Here is a 19,134-nt window from a genome sequence, read left to right as displayed (position 1 = left end):
AATAACTATTTGAAAATAAATAAAAAATTACATAGCTAATACAATGATAATTTACCTTTTTAAATGAATATAATTAAATATGATTTTTTAAATTCATATAATCAACTGTGGTGTTACATATAGCATGTTTGTTTTTGCTCAGACAAGTACATTGTTATACTCAGATGGTGGTATATGGCTTGTCTATTCACAAAATAGGTGAACATTAAACACTGACTTTCCAAGACATATGCACATGTTGACCGCATAATTTTTATTTGTACCAACAGTTCATACTACATAGTAATTAAACTAAAATAAAACCTTGTGGCATATGCATTTAGAATTGATTTTTTTGGGCTATTCCAGTTTGCATCTTATGCCATAAATTGATCCCTGTCTGTCTTGTGCTTATTTTTAAATGTAATAACGCCATAAAAAAAGGATGAGAACGACACATTTTCTTAGTATGGTAACTTGATTCAAAGGCTCCCCTTTATTTTTCTCTAACCAAAGGCATAAAACCAATGTAAGAGGTTATCATTAAAACAAGAAACAAAATAAGAAAAATGGAAAGATATCCAAAGACGTGCCTCTTCAATGGATCCCATCACATAGCTACAAAGCAGCCTTGCGTGTAACTTGTAAATTTAAGGAAGCTATTTGATTATTCCTAAAGTTTCTATTAAAATTACATACCAATCATGGCCTTTGGCTCAGAATTTTCACCCCAAAAAAATAGAAGTAAATGCTTGTAATACCAGTCAAGTGCCTAACTCTATAAGGGCTTAAATAAATATTGATACCAGTTACAGCTACTGATACTGCTTCCAAAACAGCACCGAAGACTAAATCAAGAATGTTAATGTGATCACATATCTACTGGCCCCCAAATATTTTGGTCATCATAAGACTGGGGATCTTTTAACACAGGTTTAAACCTTGGTCTTGCTGGTTGGTCTTTGCCCATGGGAAAGTTCCAGAATGAATCAGAGTTCTCAAAGAATATGTAAAATGCAACAGCTGATGCTAAAAATAGTCCCAATAGCACCAAATAGATCTGCCACTCTGCAGGTTTGAAAGGATATTGAAAATGTCAAATTGAATAGACATTATTGTAAGGCGTTAGAATGAAGAAGGGATGCATGTGAGTGTGTGCATGTAAGAGAGAGAGAACCTTTCCAATCTTTAGGTACAGTCAGCTTGGTGACCAGCGCTCCCCATTCTACTGAGGTTGTCAGTACAACCCTGAACAAAAAAAGCCTGGGTGAGTAGGCAAGACCAAAAGAATAGATTTATTAACTGAATGTATTTTTTTTTTAAATGAGAAATTACTATGTATGATCACAGAATCAGAATCCAATACTAAAAGGTAATCTGCAGAGGCATGTTAGCTATAATTTATTAAAAAAAACGACTTAACTTCCATTATAAATGACTTAAGCTTTCAGGTCAGATTGGTTCTCTAACACCAAGGTTCAATTTCAAAAATCCACATTTACTCTGGCTAATGATCTGATGAGAAAAAATCAATTGCTAATATAAATTCATTGCTAACACCAAGGTTTTGTACCCAATGCATGTTCCAATATTCAAATGAATAGCTTAATCCCAACTGTGTCCAATATTCAAAAAGGAGGAGGTTTCAGCAATTACTAAAATTCTGCATACATTGATATTTATCAGAGGTGCCAAATTAAACCAATAGAGCATAGAAATTACCTTTCCCCGGGACAAAACTCCAGATATGCAATATTTGTACCCAGGTGCAATCTCTTGCTATAATGGTATATCTGCATTTTCTTTACTTCAACTACACATATGTCTCCATCTTTACTGCCCCTGAAATTACAGAAGTCCGATGAGCAGAAGAAATGCTGGGGACATATTATAATAGATTGTTATGTGATATACAAGTGAAGTGCAAATCAGATCACGAACTTATTACAGGCCTTCAAATGTTTTAATCAAAATATTTTAGCAATTTGTTTGGTGAATATATTATAGTAATTTTATAGAGGATGTACCCCAGACTCCGCTAATATGGTTTACAAGTGTGCTATAGTTACTTCACCACAACATATTTAAACATTTTTTATAGTTATAATTAAACAAGCTATGACTTACTTTAACAGCTACCCCCCCTCCCTTGGCACTTCTCATGTACATAGATATATATTTTTAAGTTGGTTAATTTAAAACTGTTAAAAACGAATTATCTATGTTATTATTATAATAATGATTAAAGTTAGTTAGTGTAAAATTATATAAAATTAGTTGTGCTTGTTATTATTACTGTAATGGTTAAGGTGATTACTTGAATAAAATTGTGAAAAACTAATTTGTGTTTGTTGTTTTTATGATAATGATTAAAGTTATTATCATTTAAAATAAAAATTAGTTTCAATTTTATGTGTAAAAATAAATATTTTTTAAAATTATTAATTATTAAAAATTAGACATTTAAACAATTACAACCCCCCCCCCCCCCCAATAGGTGTCCATGCCTAGTGGCAAGCTACAATTGAAGAAAAACAGAATAAGATATGTTATTTTAGGTTATGCTGTTTCCTGGGAAATGCATTACAGTCATGAGTTTTGGGGCTATTATGATTCTAAAAGGAAATAGGATCAAGCTGACAGACAAAATGAGTTTAAACAAGTTAATTTATGTGCTGCAGTCAACTTTTCAACAGCTAAAATGCATTAAATTGGAGATACAGTAAAATACACAAACTAAAAAACCCTGCAGTTATGCAGATCTAAAAGGAAATAGGATCGAGCTGACAGACAAAATGAGTTTAAACAAGTTAATTTATGTGCATTCTGCAGTCAACTTTTCAACAGCTTTTTTATGCATTAAATTGGAGATACAGTAAACACAAACTAAAAAACTCTGCAGTTATGCAGAAGAAAATGATTAGGTAGTCTATCACCCAGATGACTTATGTGTGCAAAGGTCAAAAAATGATTCACAAGAAAAGACACTCAAAGAAGGAACTAGAGCCACATAAACATAAATGTATTGCTATAGATCAAAAAGAGCCAAAGTAATAAGATGGAAAAACATGATCAATTCTAACATTGTTTTCTTCATTCATTCACAATTTTGGGGAAATGGCCAAAATCACAATCCCACTTTGGTACCCAAATGATTTATATATTAATATAGACAAGGTGATCTATAACAGTTAAGAAAGTGAATGGCTTTATTAATAAGAAAGACTTACACGGAAATCTGAAATTTATGGTAAGAGTACATTTCAATTTTCAAAAAGACTTAATTAAACTTTTTTACACTTAGGTATTCATTGAAGAATGCAATTTCAGCCTCTATTCAATCTCTTCCACTCTTATATTGAAGTTTTAGTTTCGATTATGATGGAGAGGTTTGTTTACCCAGGGGAGAAGTCAGGTAAACGAAAGACCTCCTGGTCAACATTTTTAGATTGGGATATTTACATTCCTACATCAGATAATGCATGGGGGAGGGGGATTCAAGCACTCCTTCAAGCATGCAGACTGCTGAGGATAACAGAAGGCAATTGAATAGAAATTCTATTGGTCAAAACAAAAGAAACAAAAATTCTAAATCATTCACTTGCTTAAGATGCAAGACTTACAATAGTCACAAAACTATCTGGATAAAATTTGGAAATCAAAACTAACGAAAGATAAAGGAAGAATGTTGACCAATGACCACACATAAGCCAAAAAGTCAGAAGATAACTGCAGGTTCTTACAGAGAAAGGTATTTCCCATCATGGCTAATGGACATTACTGAAGCAGACTTTCTAATCAGCCTCTTGTGCCCAATTTTATTCCATGTGCTAATCTCATAAACCGCAGTGACAGAAGTATCACCTGCTAAAAGATATAAGTATCTATTATAAAGGCCATGCTTTGCTGGTCAAAGAGATTTGAAGAATATACAAATTAATACTATAGAATATACTAGAAACAAGATACTCTTATACCTTTTTGAACAGAGCAAAATAAAAATGGTTTGGTTCCATCCTTGGAAAATCGACATAATTCAATCTTTTCATCCTAAAGAGACAAAAGGAAATATTTGGATCAAGCAATACAAGTACTGCATACAGATCTTGCCCCAGGTTCTTAAATCAAATACACCATACCGAGTTGCGAGACAAAGTAGCCAAAGGAACACCATCTTCAATCTTCCAGATTCTTGCTGAACCATCAGTAGAAGTTGAAGCTAGAAATTCTGAGTCTAGACTAAAGTAAGGGAAAAAATGAAGGACAATATAGTAAGTACAATATCATTAAAGTTTCAGGATTAAAATATTTACAATGTAACATACTTTTATTTTCTAAAAGATCATATCTACACAGTCAAGTTATTGCAGGCATGAACATGCAAAGCAAAAATTATCTTATCTGGTTGTAAGAACTCGAAATAACATTACTATAGTAACCAACTTTATCAACTATTTATTACAATTTTACTAGCTGTAGGGATTGATGCCTCCTTTAGAAGGATCCAAATAGATTTGTTTACTATACCTACCTAAAATCCATATCCCGAACTGATTTGTGTGCTCTTGGTTCATCCAAAATCACGCGCATACTAGGCCACTCCATAATTCTGAGATGTCCATCCTACACTTGTTAAAGACAGAAGTCAAACATACAAGATCAAACTTGAAAAGGAAAAACTCAAAGTGCTGAATAGAAAATAAAAGCAATTGGTTGGATATAAAGTGATGCTTACCAACCCACCAGCAGCAAATTTAGACCCATCAACACTAAAAGCAATGCATTTCTGAGGACCAATACCCTGTAGAGGAGCCAGTTCCTTAGCCAACAACTTCATGTTTGTTTCACGACCATACAGCTCAAACAATCTACAAGCCATGGAGAAATACTTCAATCTATATTATATGTTCAGTTCAGTATCAATTAGAAATAAGAATCATGGGAGGATATCATGTCCAGGACTAGACATCTAGAGGCTAGAGCATGAAGTTTGTAGGCTGCACCAGACATGTGCAGGTGGTCAAACATCAGGCCTGAATATGCTTTGATATCATATTAGAATTGAGAATGAAATGAGTCTAACTCTACCTCTAAAGCTATTGCCATATACCTAACTGATATAGGATCTTAACTATCCAAGGATGGCACAAATCATCCAACGAAAATAACTCAAGGCAAAATTCATCTATCTATACCTAAGAAACAACAATAACTATTATGTCAAACATTCCCTAGTTCCCAGGGAAAAGAAAAAGGAACGAGAAACTGTCAGAGAGAAATTTGGTAGAACTGAGCCTACAGTTTTATCTTGTACTTTGAACGGTTAAAGAAAGATAAAATGTTGGAGTCTGTTTCTGAGATTATCGCAAGTGAACTGCTAATTTTAGAAATGCAAGTTGAGACACATCACGGAAGTATTTCAAAAGATGAATACATATAAAAGAACGCTTCAATCTCGAAGCCCTTACAAAAGAAACTTACTTGCAGCTACCATTGCTGAGAGCGCACACAAAATCATCCCCACTTGGGTGGACTGCAATAGCAACAGGATCACCTTCCTCTGCTTCCAACACATAAGTGGTCTGAAATATCAAAACAAAAACATCATTAAAACCAAAGCCATAGCCCATTCAAACTTTGCTTCCATTCAGCAACCCAGAATTTCAACACTAAAAATACTTTTCAACAACAGAATTTGTGCATGATATCTACTTCCACCCACCATCTGCTTCAGAGAGGAAAAAGTAAACAGTTTCTCGGCCAATAACCAAAAAGTATATGCACAAAAAGGCTCGTGTTTCAAATGACTCTCTCCACAGAATCTACATGCTCAGACATACACAAAGAAAACAACAGTTTTTCAACATACAATAAAAAGGGTCTGCACAAAACAAATTAATGTTACAAATGAGTCACTCTATGCATAATATAAAATAAATTACACACGCACATGCATACTTAAACACAACACACACACACACACATGATACGTGTATGTATATTCAGAGTTTTAGAGGAATACCAGAGGAGAGGTAGACAGAGAAGTGGTCTTGGGATCGAAGGAGAAAATCTCCAAGAGAGAAGGACAAGAATTGCCACGTCTGGACCTTCCTAACACCACCAAGTTCAAATTCTCAGGCCTCCGAATCCACGACCCACACGTAACCGGACCCTGAGGTGACCCTGCATCATTCCCCATCGAAAGTGTTCGAAAATTGGATACCCAGTTCGCTTCTTTTTCCAAATGGAGCTCTTCGGAGATCGGTGAATTGGATTCTTCGGCAAATTTAAATAGAAATGTCAGAGAAGAAAAATAGAGCCTCTGAAAAAAAAAGTCAAAGGAAGATAGAAAGAGCTTTGCCTTGCTTTATTTAATCATTAATTAATTAACCAATGAAACAAGGCACAGCCTTATTAATTAATGTCACGCGTTCGAAAAAGACATGTCTCACCTTTTTTACGTGATATTGTGTTTTAAGGTTGCTGAGTATGAATGTATATGATCACAGGGTTTTATTAGGATGATGCAACTGTTGCTTGAACGCAATGTGAAAATATGTTTAGGGGGTTGGATTTATAAAAAAAATGAAAGTTGATTAATTTTGAGGGTTGAAAAAATTGAAGTGATTTGTTTAATAGAAAGAAGGGAGAGATGGGTCCAGTAAATGCAACAATGCTGGAAGAAACAAAACATATTAGCAACTATGGAGATATTCGCTTAAGATTCCGCGGCATTAGCGCGATATCGTTGCTGTGTGCCGTATGGTGACAATAAAACAAGTTGGTGCCCATATACAATGTTGGATTAGATTTGGATGACAATAAAAATTGGTTTACATTGTTTTGTGTATATGCAAATGGTTATTTCACAAGTAAGTGTATAATGATAAAATAAATGTGGAAATACGAGTTTGTAATAATTATATTAATTATTAGAATTTATCATATATATGATCTAACTTAGTTGGATGAATTAAGGATGTCTGATTTGTTGTGAATTCAAGTTTTGAGTTTGAATAAAATATGAAGAAAAAAAATATTAAAATCAATAGTCAAATTCGTCTTTAATATGATATAGTGATAAATTAATTTCTAAAAAAAAAATCTCTAAATATATATAAGAAGTACGCGACAAATTAGTGCTAACTTGTGTATTTTTTGTCCATTCAAAAATTGAAATAAAGTGAATTATACTTTGATAGTTTTATAAATTATTTTTACATTTGCTTGCTTCATTATGTAAATGGATTTTATTTAGAAAAAAATTGTTAATTCAAGAAAAAAGATGTATATTAATTCTGGGAATACAACTAATATATAGAAAGATATATTTGCAATTTATAGTGTTGCACACTTTTAGGATGAATAGTAGCGTGATGCAATCACAAGTGCTCCTCTGAAGGAAGGACGAGTTGGTGCTTTTAACGATTTGGGATAACAAGTCACGAACTTCACTTGCGAACAACCCGGAACACGATCACGATAGTCAGAAAAAGACAATGACGCTAGCGAGTTGCTGTTTTAGTGCAGGGAAGGTTTATAAATTATAAGTGAAAAGGCATCAATAGTCAATAGATTTTGGAAGATGGGGTTGTCTATTTCTGGTTTTCTCATCGAGTCACCTTGTTGTGGAGGTTAGAGGGACGGATTTATCTTTTATCAGAAACTTAGATAAGATTGTTTATTTGAATTAGAATTGGATTGTAATCAAACTTAAAATATACAATAAATTATTATTTATAGTCGATTTTTTACTTTTTGTAATAGCTATTTTTTATTAAAAAAAATAGTGAATTATTTTGTTATAAATTAGCTGGGCTTTTGACATTGGAGGGTAAAAATACATTAATAAAATGTATTCACAATAATTTTTCATCTTACTGCTATAAGTTTCATAAATAAAAAAACTAAATTTGTATAGTTAATTAAATTTCTATACGTCTAATTTTTAATGTGTATTGATATTGATTTTATTTGTACTAATAAGATTTTTTAAAGGAATTATACTACTAACATTAGCACAAGTTAAATCTACATGCACATTTATAAATTGGTTTATAATGGTATTCTTACCAACTCTACCGTCTCTATGTTGCTCCATTAAGAGTATGATGATCTCCTACTTGAGACACAATAGAGGTATTTATAAAAGAAATTTCAACGTTCAAGTAACTAAGTGAAAGTCTGAGATGTCTTTGAGTGAATTATGTTTTGATTACTTACATCTCGAACTTACTAATGGCAGTTGTATGTGGATTTCATACGATACAATTGGTACACGACTCATTCATTCTTAAAATTGAATTTAATTATCATATTTAGTAAATTGGGTCGTTTTTTTTGTAAAAAAAAAGACTATATCAACGATACATAAAAATTAAACTTTTCTTGTATCTTTATCAAACAACTTTATAAAAATGTATCTTATTACTAAATTATAATTATATATTATTGTATTCTTTTGTCAAATATTGTAGAATTAAACAATAATAAGAAGATTATTGAATTATTATTATTTTCATATATTTAAAAATGTGTGTTACATTAAATTTAATAAATATTAATGAGGTGTGGAACAATTTTAAACTTGAGCTATGGTTTGTGTGTAAATTAGACACAACCTATGATTTTAACAAAGGATTAAATTAATCAATTAAGTGATAAATAATATTACATGGTTTGTAATATTGATTAAATTTAATGCATAAATAATATAAAAATTATATACCATACACCTGCGTTGCATAATTTTTATTTATAAAAATCCAAGGGCACGTACAAGAAAGTTTACAATAAACTACATATTCTGCACGTGTTTAATTGAATGTGAAAAATATAATTTAAATATATTAAAAAATGTTAAAAAGTGAAACTTTTATATATTTATAGTTTATTGTAATTGATTCATCGTAAATAATATTTTTAAGATATTATGAGCAATCTTATGAGTTTAATAATTATATTTGACATGAAAATACTTACTGTGTTAGCTAATGAAAAATTACTGTGAATAACGGGTTTACTCTTTTTTATTCACGTGGATGACAATTTTTTAAATGAAATTACAATTGAAAAAATAAAAAATATATCTGTTTTACTCTCTTGACATAAATGTCACCAAACCAAATTAAGTCTTGACATATTTGATCAAAATTTTTAAATGACATAAATATGTCTTGTAATATTTAATTAAGATTATTAAAATTTTTAAGGAATACAACAAAATCAAACCATATTTAATTAAGATATTTTATAAGTTAAATTTTTTTTTTTGATATTTAAAAATATAAAGATTTTGATGAATTATTTTTTAGTATCGATTTCAATGAATTTCATGTGACTTTTCAAAAAAAAATATACATCAAACATTCTCACAAAAAATCTTAAGACTTTCTTAGATTTTTTTTTTCCTTTTTTCATTACTTATATTTTTTTTTCTCTTTCTTGGAGACAATATAAACATTCACGTACAATGTTTCATAACCTTTAATACCTTGGTAATCTTTAATAATTGCATGTTAATTTACCACGGTCATGTACAGGCTTTTCCTAACTCTTGTTTTTTCATAACAACTTTTCATTATTAAAATACAATACAATCACTTGTTATGTATTATATGGGCAGGCACACCTTTTGATTCATGAGGACTCTATCTTTTTGTATTTGTGGTTTTTTATGGATTTTTGGTGGTTTATTCAACTTTTCGTTACGAATACAAATGCAATCATTCTCAACTATATATTAAAATGGGGATTTGCTTCAATACTATAAATGCCCGGAAGCTTAGATACATTTTATGGAATGCAACATGTTGGGAGATTTGATTGATAAGGAACAATATCATTTTTAACAATGGTAGGTCAAGTTATCTAGAACTCATGTCATTTATTAAAACTTGTTCATGTACCTCAACTAAGAACCTTATATTGAGGGAGGAAGGTGTTTTGGTGTTTTTGTTTGAGTTCAGTTCATGTTTTATGTCATGTGGAACAAAAACTTTTGTTGGTGGTTTTGGTAATTTTATAATGTTGGTCATTTTTTAATTGTTGGATGATGGATTGGTATTTTGATAGAACTTTTTTGTGTAGGTACGATGAAGTTATGTAATTGTTATTATAAATTTAGTGGAGACTTGAGAGAATGAATTGGAATCATGCTATTCGATGTTTAAATATAGTCACAATAAAATCTATTCCTTTTATTTTAGAGGGATTTTCTTTTTGTTTAATTGAAAATATGTAATTAACTTTTTTTAAAATTGTGTCATCTTTGTCTTTCTTTCCCAAATCTCCATTATTTATTTAACTTTTCGAATCCCTGTGGAAATGAACAAATTTCTTCATTAACAGCAAGATCCAAATGGGTCTTTCATACCTTTGTCTTGGCACCAAAGTTTATCTCTTTCTTGGTCAAGTACTTGACAAGTTCCATATGGAAACCTAAAATAACATAGTGTAATAAAGTCATGCCTTTTCAAATAGAGGCTTCGAGAGATGCCCTAGCTAAAAGTAGCGCACAACACAAATTAAATTAATTAATATATAGAGCAACAAAAAAAGAGGGAAAAAAGAGAAATGAGAAGGATACAATGTTTTGAGATGCTTATCTCCGGAATTAACAACCAAAAGATTTTAATTTTAAAGCCAAAAATTAACTGAACCGTGATAAGATCATCGAACCTTACCGCCAACGAAGATCACTAAACTTTGTCGCCAATGAAGATCGTCGATGGTCCTTGGTTTATGTGAATTACCCATATGCTTCTTCTTCATTGCCACAATAAAAGGGGGATATTGTTGTAAAAAAAAAAAAACTTTTAACATGACATATTAGTCCATCATAATCATCTTACCAAGTTAATCTAATACATTCATCAATGACTCGACAACTTATTTACACATATGAAGTGCCACACATAAGGACATCACATGTCAAGTGTACACTCAGATCAAGGTTAACATAACTCACTTAACAAAGTACCAATTTGTCACAATTTTTTTCATATCAAAGGATCAAATTTAAAATTTTCATTTTTTAAGGATTAAATTGTCAATGGATTACACTTTTGAGGACCAAAAAAAATATTTATCCATTATTTTTTTATAAACTCTTATAATTTCAAATGTTTTTCAAAAATTCATAAAGTCCTTTAAAATCTTATAAATTCATATTTTATAAATCCATTAAAATTTAAACTAAAAAATCTAAGTCATACAAGTCTTTTAAAAAATTCTTAAAAAGTCATTACATTATCACAAATTCTTTTAAAATTCACAATTTTTTTTAAATCCTAATTCAATATATCCTTAAAATTGTCACCAAATCATAAAAAAAATTTAATCCATAAATTTTTTGCCATAAATAAATCGAAATTAGGCGGCAGTAGACACATGCAAGGCCAAAATCGTTTAAAACCCCAAACAAAACCCTGCGACGCCGCTTCTCGTCATCTCTCCTTTTCCCTCTCTCCGGTGCTCCGCCGCCACTTCCGTCGTCCAACGAGACCGAAGCCGTGTCTCTGACAACATGGGTGAGATTCAAGAGAGCAAGGCTCTTGCAAAGAGCAAGCCTTCCACTGAACAGGTACTTCCGCAACGAATTTTATAGACCCTAACGTAACTCATGAATGCTTCATTCAACTTGTGTTTTTTCTTCCTATACTATGAAAAGACCGATTGGTAGTTGAGTAGTGAAATTATGAAATATATGTTGCTGTCGCTTTCCCTATTATTTTTTGCTGCATTTTTTTCATAAACGAATAGATAAGCAAAACGTAGGCATATTTTGGATTTGGTTGAATTTATTTACTACACTTTTGAACTCACAATTCAGAATGATGAATTTTCGTAATTGTGTTTTAATATTCTAGTATAATATTTTTACTCTGTTGAACATGGAGCTTGCTGAATGTCTGGTATCTCTGCATTGACTCACTATATTGCTTTGCAGGACGTTACTGATGAGCTAGACCTAAGAATGAAGAAGTATCTCAGAGGAGAAGGTGCTAATTTGGAGGTATAAAAAGACATCGAGGTTACTGGAATTGAGATTTGAGACATTAGTACTTGATAATGGAATCTTTTAATCTTAATTTGTAAAATATAATTTGCAGGGTTTGAAGGATAAAAAGCTGAAGGGTCAACTAGCTGTTAAGGAAGACTTATATGGAAAATCTGCAAAAGCTGCTGCTAAGGCTGAGAAGGTTAATTGTTGAATTTATCATATATAAGTGGGTTATTCTACAGTTTGTTCATGGGTGTGGATGAAATATAAGCCCTGTGCAAAATATTGATGTGATCTGTGTGATTGCATATTTCAGTTAGAGTTATGGTTTGTAAATGGATTTTTCATTAAGTGGCTCAATTTGATGCATAAACCCTGTTTGAGTGTTTTGCTTCATGGTGGGCCATTCTTGAGCCTAGCCAAGTCTAATATTTGCTGGCATAGGTTTTACTTTATTAATGAATTAGTTGAAGCTTAATCTCCAAATTGGTGTGAAGAGAAGTTAATTAAACCTGATTTGCATGTAAGTGTAAATTGTGGTCAGCATTGATGTTTTTGTAGTTAAAATGTCATTCCTACCCTTAATCAAGCCTTGTATGTTAAGAAAACTAGAAATTCAATTATGCAGTGGCTTATGCCCAGTGAAGGAGGCTATCTGGAGACCGAAGGCTTGGAGAAGACATGGAGGATCAAACAGGAGGCAATAGCTCGTGAAGTAGATATCTCAAGCTCAGGAAAACAATATGATATTATTTTACCAGGTGCTATTAATGGATTGCTTGTTATTAGTATCTTAGGTTAAGACAGACTTATATTTCCTTTGTAACTTGTAATGTTAGTAATGAATTTTTCATTTTAACTTTTTCAATATTTTGGTATTGATGCTTCAATCAATCTTTTCACTAGTACCTACTAACATATCTTTAGATCATGTAAATAGAAATTTCTTGATGTGCTTTTTAGAGAGGTTTAGTATTAAGGATAAGGGGACATCGTATTAGAGTTTATTTCCTTATTTTTCTCCATTGCTTGTTGATGGCATACAGTAATTGCATATGTGGTCTTTTCTTGATCTGTGGTTGAGCAAGGATACTCTCTTTGCTGTTTGGTTGTCACTTGTCAAGAATGTGAGATCATATGATCTAATAATATCACAAAGTTTGTTTATTTGTATAGAAGTAGCACTGCATCAGGCTTGAATTTGTCTCTGGAGTGTTTACTGTTTGTGCATGTGAAGGGGTAGACTTCTGGACTCTGATTTATTTTAATATTCTCTTGGAATCTTGTCTATTTATGAGTCTTAAAGCATTTATTTACTGTGTGGCAAGAAGCATGTATTATACCATCCATAGTTAGTCTTGACCTACTAAATATTGAATACTGATTAAGTTATTTTATGGGTATATTTACATATAGTTCAATAACATTATGAATCGTTAGGGCATGATGTATGTATGTAGTTTATTTTCTTTTTCTGTTCCTGCAGTATGGAAAATCCAAGTTCTTTGGCTATGAAGCCCAACCATTGTGCTAGGTCAGATAGAACTTTTTCAAGTGCATATGAATTTGAAAGCAAATATAACTTGTTCAGTTACTTAAATGAATAGTTGGGGTATTGATGTGAGTAGCAAGATGTATGAAGTTTATTTTCTTTCTCCTGTTCTCACATGATGGAAAATCCATGTTTTGGGCTTGCAAGGCCAAACCATTGTTCTATAGGCGAGATAAATCTTCTACAATCAGTTCAAATACATAAGAATTGAAAACATATCTAACTTGCATGTAATTGCTGGTACTTTAAAGATAGTGAATGATCTGCTCTATAATTTCTGTGCTCTTAAGTCCTGACTCCTATTACTGATAATCCCTCATATAAGAGATTTCTACTCCCTAATTGTCTTGCATTTTATATTAAATAGACAACCACTTTAATATCAGTACAAGTTATTGAAGCAGCATACTGTATAATTAATAGAATTGCAGAGAAGTTTATGTTTACTTGATATAGTCTTTGTTTTAATTCTACCATAAAAATAATGTTCCTTTCTTTTGGCCTTGTCCTTGTAACAGCTTTGTACAACTTTGATTTGTATCTCCTCTTATCTATTATACTTTATTCCACAATATAATGATGCATAGTTGCACATTGGAAGCAATTTTATCATGTTCTTGATCTGCCATTTATTGTATCTCTTTACAATCCATATTTGCAGAACTTGGTCCATACACTCTGGATTTTACTTCAAGTGGTCGGTATATGGCTGTGAGTGGTCGTAAGGGCCATCTGGGGATTGTGGACATGATAAATCTGAGCCTAATCAGAGAGTTTCAGGTATGCTCAGTCCTAGTTGAGCTCTCTATGTGGGGTTTTACTTTTACTAATAAATTTCTTAATTCTTTTTATGTTTCAGAACATTGTTTGATTTTTTTCTTCTCTAGGGTGATGTTCATCGTGGCATCTTTAGATCGACATCATTTAGTGCTGATATTGACTATACATATTTTGAAGCATTGTTTTTACTTGTCTGAATAAAACTTTAAGGATGCATTTGTCTTAGCTAATAACATTTTTTTTAACATTTTTCCTGTTTTTAATATCTAATTACTATAAAATTTTAAAACATGTTTTTAATCATAAGTTTTTCTTTTAAAAAATGACCTTAAGTTCATCCTAGCAGGGAAATGGTTACAATTGACCATATATTTTATGGATTTATTAAGTTTTTCAGATAACTGTTTTTGATTTTTCAGGTAAGGGAAACAGTGCGTGATGTCGCATTCTTGCATAATGAGCTCTTTTTTGTTGCTGCTCAGAAAAAGTAATTTCTCTTCCAGTCTTCCTTTATTTGCTATTCAACTGTTTACTAAGTTTTTGTTCCTTGCATATTTAATCTATACTTTACAATGAAAGCACCTCTAAAATCTGAATGGTGAAATAAGAGTAGTTTTTTTTTCCCCGGGGGGCGGGGTATGTTGGTAAGTTTTCAAAATAAAAAAGTGAAATGGTAAACTTTAATGGAAAAAAATGGGGCAGGGAACCTCAATTTTTATGATGCACCCTACCTGCACCTGGTATTCAAATTTGCTGACATTTACTAATTATATTTGACTTTGAGAAATAGCATAGTTTACAACATCAATGCATCATTTTTGTAGTTTTGTGTGTCACTAACTCTTATAGTTAATGATGCCATGCTTTTAGGATTTTTTTTTTCCCTTTGAAGGTTAAATGAAGTTTAAACTCATAATTTTCGTTTTTCCAAATGCTTTTGTTTTTTTCTTATATAATTCCATGTGCTTCCTGCTTATTACTTCAAAATGAAATATCAGACTTATAACTTTGGGAAAGCTAATAAGAAATTTTCTATCATTTGGAAAAGCTAATAAGAAATCCTCCCTCCTCCCCTCCCTTTCTTAAAAAATAAGATATCTAGTTTGTCATATTTCAAGACATACTGTGTGGTTCATCTATATGACTATAATATTCAAATTTAACAGGTATCCATACATCTACAATCGAGAAGGCACAGAACTTCACTGTCTCAAGGTTGGTGTATTGCATTTATTATTATTATTATTATTTTTTGAATTTTAGCTACTAATGTATTATCATTGTCTAGAATGTTTCTGTATATGCTGATGCCTGATGAGCACATGTTTGTCTTTTGGACTTGAACCATTCATTTTCGTATGCTTGACTTTTAAATGTCATATTTAGTTGATATTTTTTTCTAATGCCATTCATCTGAGTGTTCATTAAATTCTTTTAGTACCCTGAAACCTGATTATGACAGGTGGATCCAATACCTACTAGAGTACTGGTGTTACTTCAGATTGCAATTAATCCTAATTTGAGCACTGTTAGGAGCTAGGGGAAAGGGAATGGGAAAATTAGTTAGGACAGTTAGGATATTAATTAGTTGGTTGGTTAGAGGTTAGTGACATAACTAGGAGGATTCAAGGGAAAAGGTTTGTTCTGTCCTGCATCATTTTGTAGATTGAGCACTTGCTCTTTGTGAAAGGAAAAATCCTTTTTGAAGAGGAAATCTCTGGACGAGAGACCTCTCTCCTTTGTTTTGTTCTTTTGCAACCAATCAATAAATACAATCTTTCCTTTCTAATCTGAGTTCCTAACAGGCACCCTTTCATTTATTCATTAGGTTGGTTAAATCATGCTGAATATAGGCTTGAGGCATCACTAGTGGAACTTAATGAGGGCATATATATAGGGAATGTGCCAAGTGAGAACTCGTTTTTGTGATTTGTGAGAAATGAGAACTATAAATTTAGGCCATTAAATCATATTTGAATGATCAAGATTAAAAGATAAATGCACATGACCTTTTAGGCCACATGATCACCATCCATATATGGTTGTATGACCCATATTTATAGTTTTCGATCCTCACAATAACCAAGAGTTCTCACTTGATGCACCTCCTTATGAGTATGGATCAACTTATATATGAGAGGGATTAACTTACGCCACATTAAGTCACCAACCCTTACACCCCCTTTCTTACAATAACCAACAGTTCTCACTTGATACACCTCCTATATATATGAAATTTGAATTTTATTGATCTAAACGTTTAGTTATAGCTATATGTTACCTTGATTGTTTGTGTTGAGTTTTGTCAAATAATTGAACAATTATAAGAATATAAAATAAGGGTTCTTATTATCATCTATTTTAAAACTAAAAAGTGCATATTCTGTCAATTTTGATGTATATTAATTTGATATGAAATAGTTTTGGTTTAATATAAGGTTTTGGACATATGGGATGCATCAATACCGGGATTATTTGTTTCCTTTTTCTCCAGGAACATGGTCCAGTGTTAAGGCTTCAGTTTCTGGAAAACCATTTTCTCTTGGCTTCAATCAACAAGTTTGGACAACTTCGTTATCAGGATGTTACAATGGGTTCCATGGTTGGTAATTTTCGAACTGGCTTAGGACGTACAAATGTAATGCAAGTGAACCCCTTCAATGGGGTTGTTTCTTTAGGTCACTCAGGTGGTACTGTTACCATGTGGAAGCCAACCAGTGCTTCTCCTCTTGTCAAGATGTTATGTCATCATGGGCCTGTCTCAGCACTGGCATTTCATTCAAATGGCCACTTGATGGCCACTGCTGGGAAAGATAAAAAAATTAAGCTTTGGGACTTAAGGAAATTTGAGGTTCTTCAAACCTTACCAGGTCATGCAACTACTCTGGATTTTAGTCAAAAAGGCTTGCTTGCATGCGGTAATGGTTCATTGATCCGGGTTCTGCGTGATGTTTCTGGCACACAAAATTATTCTAAGTATATGACTCATTCCATGGTGAAAGGTTACCAGATAGGAAAATTGGTATTTCGACCATATGAAGATGTTCTAGGCATCGGGCATTCCATGGGCTGGTCTAGTATTCTTATTCCAGGAGCAGGAGAACCCAACTTTGACTCATGGGTTGCAAACCCATTTGAAACTTCTAAACAGAGGAGAGAAAAGGAAATACGGTCTCTTCTTGATAAGCTTCCACCTGAGACTATCATGCTGGATCCCAGCAAGATTGGTACGGTGAAACCAAGAAGAGAGAAGCCAACAAAGCAAGAGAGGGAGGCTGAAATAGAAGCTGACGTTGAAGCGGCTAAGGGCAAGAAACTGAAGAAGAAGACAAAAGGAAGAAACAAGCCAGGTAAAAGGGTACAGAAAAAGCAAGAGGCAGTTGCTAGAGTGAAGAGGCCCTACTTGGAGCAGAAAATTCAAGAAGAGGAAAGCATATCAAGAAAGAAGCAGAAGACTAGGGAGGGTGTTGAACTACCAAAATCTCTACAGCGGTTTGTTCGTAAAAAGGCTTCATCATGATTTAACTGTCCAATAGAGTCTTGTATTCGTCTTTACTTTCCCCCCCTATTGATGTTAAGCTCTTGTTTGTATTTTTTTGTTGCATTTCATATTTGTAGCCTTTTTAGCCTTTGATGTGATGTTTTTAGCCTTTAAAGTAAAGGCATATCCAAATTTTGCTTTACAGACCCCTTGATTAGAATTTTTTTTTTTAATATTATAAGAATCTTCTTTACCTTCACAAAAAAAAAATTGACCGAAAAACTTTCTTAAAACTTTTACAAGCCACTTTGGTGATGCTTGGATGGACAAAAAGAGATACAATAGAATGGAATGAAAATAAAACCGAATAAAATGGAGTTAAACATAATAGAATATTTTTTTAGGATAAAAATATGTTTAGTCTATGTATTTTCCGTCAAACATGCTTTAATCTTTGTAGTTTTAAATAATTTATTTGGTCTTTATATTTTAAAAAGATAGGTGTATTTAGTTCGTGCATACTGACAATTAGAGATTAAATAGACTAAATTCACTTATTTTTGAAAGTAAAAGAATTAAATTAATTGATTTGAAATTAAAAGGATTAAAAAAGAATTAAAATTAAGTTTGACAGAAAATATAAGGATAAAAAATATATTTTACCTAAATTTTTAAAATAGACTAAGCCGAGTGATTTTTTTTTCTTTCTATTATCCTTATCATAAATTAAAGTATAAATTGTGTATTCTTGTTATGACCTTCTAGATGCTACATGTTCTGTGAAATGTTCTGAAAACTGAAAATGCATGTAAAGCATATTTTAAACATCAATTATAGAAAGTTAAAGAACTAGAACTGTAAAATGGTGTAACAAATGGTTGTTGGATTGATGTTATCCAAATTTTGTGAGATGTGATATGGATATTATATCATTTTAATAATTTTCTAAACCAAACGGTAATAAAGGCTTTTGTGTGCATATTATGGTGGCTTATCTTTTTTTTCCCTTCTGATTATGTTAGCTTATCCTTGTCACTCCGTTATTATTATTAGACCTCATTTAACTTTAAAAAAAATCATTTTTTGACAAATTCTAGTCAACACCACTAGCAACAACGTGCATTTTCTATCAAATCGACATGTTACAAGAGTCAACACCTAGAAACCCTTTTGTTGTTGCCCTGGTTTTAGCTATAAGGAGAAACTAGAGTTGATTTACGTACAAGAAATCATACTTTATGCTGTCTTTTGAATCATGTTAGATTCTAGGGTGTTGTTTCCTGTGACTATTGCTTGTTGTACTTTTTATTGTTTCTTGTACTTTCCATTGTTTTTCGG

The 19,134-nt window shown here is 32.0% G+C and overlaps 2 protein-coding genes across 4 annotated transcripts; one reads left to right on the top strand and one right to left on the bottom strand.

Moving 5' to 3' along the window:
* Nucleotides 1–456: 456 nt before the first annotated feature.
* LOC114401553 (SEC12-like protein 1) lies at nt 457–6,534 on the bottom strand. Of its 3 annotated transcripts, XM_028364084.1 has the most exons (11): nt 6,432–6,534; nt 6,002–6,255; nt 5,461–5,561; nt 4,715–4,847; nt 4,511–4,602; nt 4,119–4,218; nt 3,957–4,029; nt 3,723–3,846; nt 1,702–1,821; nt 1,157–1,227; nt 457–1,047 (listed from the first exon to the last, which is right to left on the bottom strand). In XM_028364084.1, the coding sequence occupies exons 2-11, from the start codon at nt 6,176–6,178 to the stop codon at nt 851–853; spliced, it is 1,188 nt and encodes a 395-aa protein (XP_028219885.1). In that variant the 5' UTR covers nt 6,179–6,255; nt 6,432–6,534; the 3' UTR covers nt 457–850. The 3 variants fall into 3 exon arrangements, with proteins under 3 accessions (XP_028219885.1, XP_028219884.1, XP_028219886.1); XM_028364083.1 differs by lacking the exon at nt 6,432–6,534 and having other exon boundaries at nt 6,002–6,319; XM_028364085.1 differs by lacking the exon at nt 6,432–6,534 and having other exon boundaries at nt 3,723–3,843; nt 6,002–6,319.
* A 4,842-nt stretch (nt 6,535–11,376) lies between these two features.
* On the top strand, nt 11,377–18,066 carry LOC114403934 (probable U3 small nucleolar RNA-associated protein 7). Its single transcript, XM_028367174.1, has 8 exons — nt 11,377–11,563; nt 11,930–11,995; nt 12,093–12,182; nt 12,612–12,744; nt 14,197–14,315; nt 14,735–14,802; nt 15,482–15,530; nt 16,810–18,066. The coding sequence occupies exons 1-8, from the start codon at nt 11,507–11,509 to the stop codon at nt 17,833–17,835; spliced, it is 1,608 nt and encodes a 535-aa protein (XP_028222975.1). The 5' UTR covers nt 11,377–11,506; the 3' UTR covers nt 17,836–18,066.
* The last annotated feature ends 1,068 nt before the right edge of the window (nt 18,067–19,134 follow it).

The sequence above is a fragment of the Glycine soja genome, chromosome 20 (genome assembly GCF_004193775.1).
Source record: "Glycine soja cultivar W05 chromosome 20, ASM419377v2, whole genome shotgun sequence".
Taxonomy (NCBI): Eukaryota; Viridiplantae; Streptophyta; class Magnoliopsida; order Fabales; family Fabaceae; genus Glycine; species Glycine soja.
Note: the sequence above shows the minus strand (reverse complement) of the source record. Positions and strands in the feature narration are given on the sequence as shown.